At 57.6% G+C, this 1,517-nt stretch overlaps 1 protein-coding gene across 1 annotated transcript in view; it reads right to left on the bottom strand.

The window, feature by feature from the left end:
* The window catches only part of LOC116652666, a gene marked incomplete at its 3' end in the record, with an annotated part of 15,282 nt that overhangs the window by 6,776 nt on the left and 6,989 nt on the right, over positions 1-1,517 (bottom strand). Inside the window, exon 2 of the mRNA XM_032441792.1 lies at positions 850-920. Coding sequence (XP_032297683.1) covers positions 850-879 — 30 coding nt within the window. The remainder of the gene's footprint in view (positions 1-849; positions 921-1,517) is intronic.

Here is a 1,517-nt window from a genome sequence, read left to right as displayed (position 1 = left end):
GAGGTCCCTATGAGGGCTGAGGGTCCCTATGGGGGCTGGGTGTCCCTATGGGGGTCTGAGGTTTCCTATGGGGTCTATGGAGCCCTATGGGGGAAGGGGGGGTCCTTATGGGGGTCTGGATCCCTATGGGGGTCCTTATGGGGCCTATGGATCCCTATGAGGGTCCTTATGGGGCCTATGGATTCCTATGGGGGTCCTTATGGGGCCTATGGATCCCTATGGGGGTCCTTATGGGGCCTATGGATCCCTATGGGGGCTGGGGGGTCCTTATGGGGGTCTGGGAGTTCCTATGGGGACTATGGATCCCTATGGGAGTTGGGGGTCCCTATGGGGGCTGGGGGTCCCTATGGGGGCTGAGGGTCCCTATGGGGGTCTGGGGGTTCCCTATGGGGCCTATGGATTCCTATGGGGGTTGTGGGGGTCCTTATGGGGCCTATGGATCCCTATGGGGGTCTGGGGGTCCCTATGGGTGTCTGGGGGTCCCTATGGGGGCTGAGGGTGCCTATGGGTGCTGGGGATCCCTATGGGGATTGGGGGTGGAGATCCCTATGGGGCCTACGGATCCCTATGGGGTTCTGGGGGGTCCTTATGGGGGTCTAAGGGTCTATATGGGGGTTGTGGGGGTCCTTATGGGGTCTATGGATCCCTATGGGGGTCTATGGATCCCTATGGGGGCTGGGGGTTCCTTATGGGGGTCTGGGGGGTCTCTATGGGGCTCTGGGGGTCCCTATGGGGCCTATGGATCTCTATGGAGGTCTGGGGGGCTCCCTATGGGGCCTCTGTATCCCTATGGGGGTCCCCAGCTCCTTTCATTGCGCCCCCCCCCCTTTTAACCCAGTCCCCACTTACCTGTGCCAGCCTGAGGGTCCCCTCATCCATCACAATGCAAAGTGTGGGGGGGGGGGGGCTTCAAGAAGACACTACAATAACAGCAGCCCCCCCCCCCAAATATCCTTCAATAGGAGCCCTTAAAGGTACAGACCCCACAACCCCCCCCATAGGAGCCCTTAAAGGTATAGAAGGGGGGGGGTTGCTGATAGATCCCCCCCTATATCCTTCTATAGGAGCCCTTAAAGGTATAGACCCCATAACCCCCCCCATAGGAGCCTTTAAAGGTATAGACCCCATAACCCCCCCCCAATAGGAGCCCATAAAGGTATAGAGGGGGGGTTGCTGATAGATCCCCCCCTATATCCTTCTATAGGAGCCTTTAAAGGTATAGACCCCACAACCCCCCCCATAGGAGCCCATAAAGGTATAGAAGGGGGGGTTGCTGATAGATACCCCCCTATATCCTTCTATAGGAGCCCATAAAGGTATAGAAGGGGGGGGTAGGGGGTGATACCCCCCTATATCCTTCTATAGGAGCCCATAAAGGTATAGAGGGGGGGGGTTGCTGATAGATACCCCCTATATCCTTCAATAGGAGCCCTTAAAGGTATAGACCCCACAACCCCCCCCTATAGGAGCCCTTAAAGGTGTAGACCCCACAACCCCCCCTATAGGAGCCCATAAAG

The sequence above is a fragment of the Coturnix japonica genome, unplaced genomic scaffold, assembly GCF_001577835.2.
Source record: "Coturnix japonica isolate 7356 unplaced genomic scaffold, Coturnix japonica 2.1 chrUnrandom569, whole genome shotgun sequence".
NCBI classification, from domain to species: domain Eukaryota; kingdom Metazoa; phylum Chordata; class Aves; order Galliformes; family Phasianidae; genus Coturnix; species Coturnix japonica.
The sequence above is the reverse complement of the archived record's forward strand: the minus strand, read 5'-3'. Positions and strand labels throughout refer to the sequence as shown.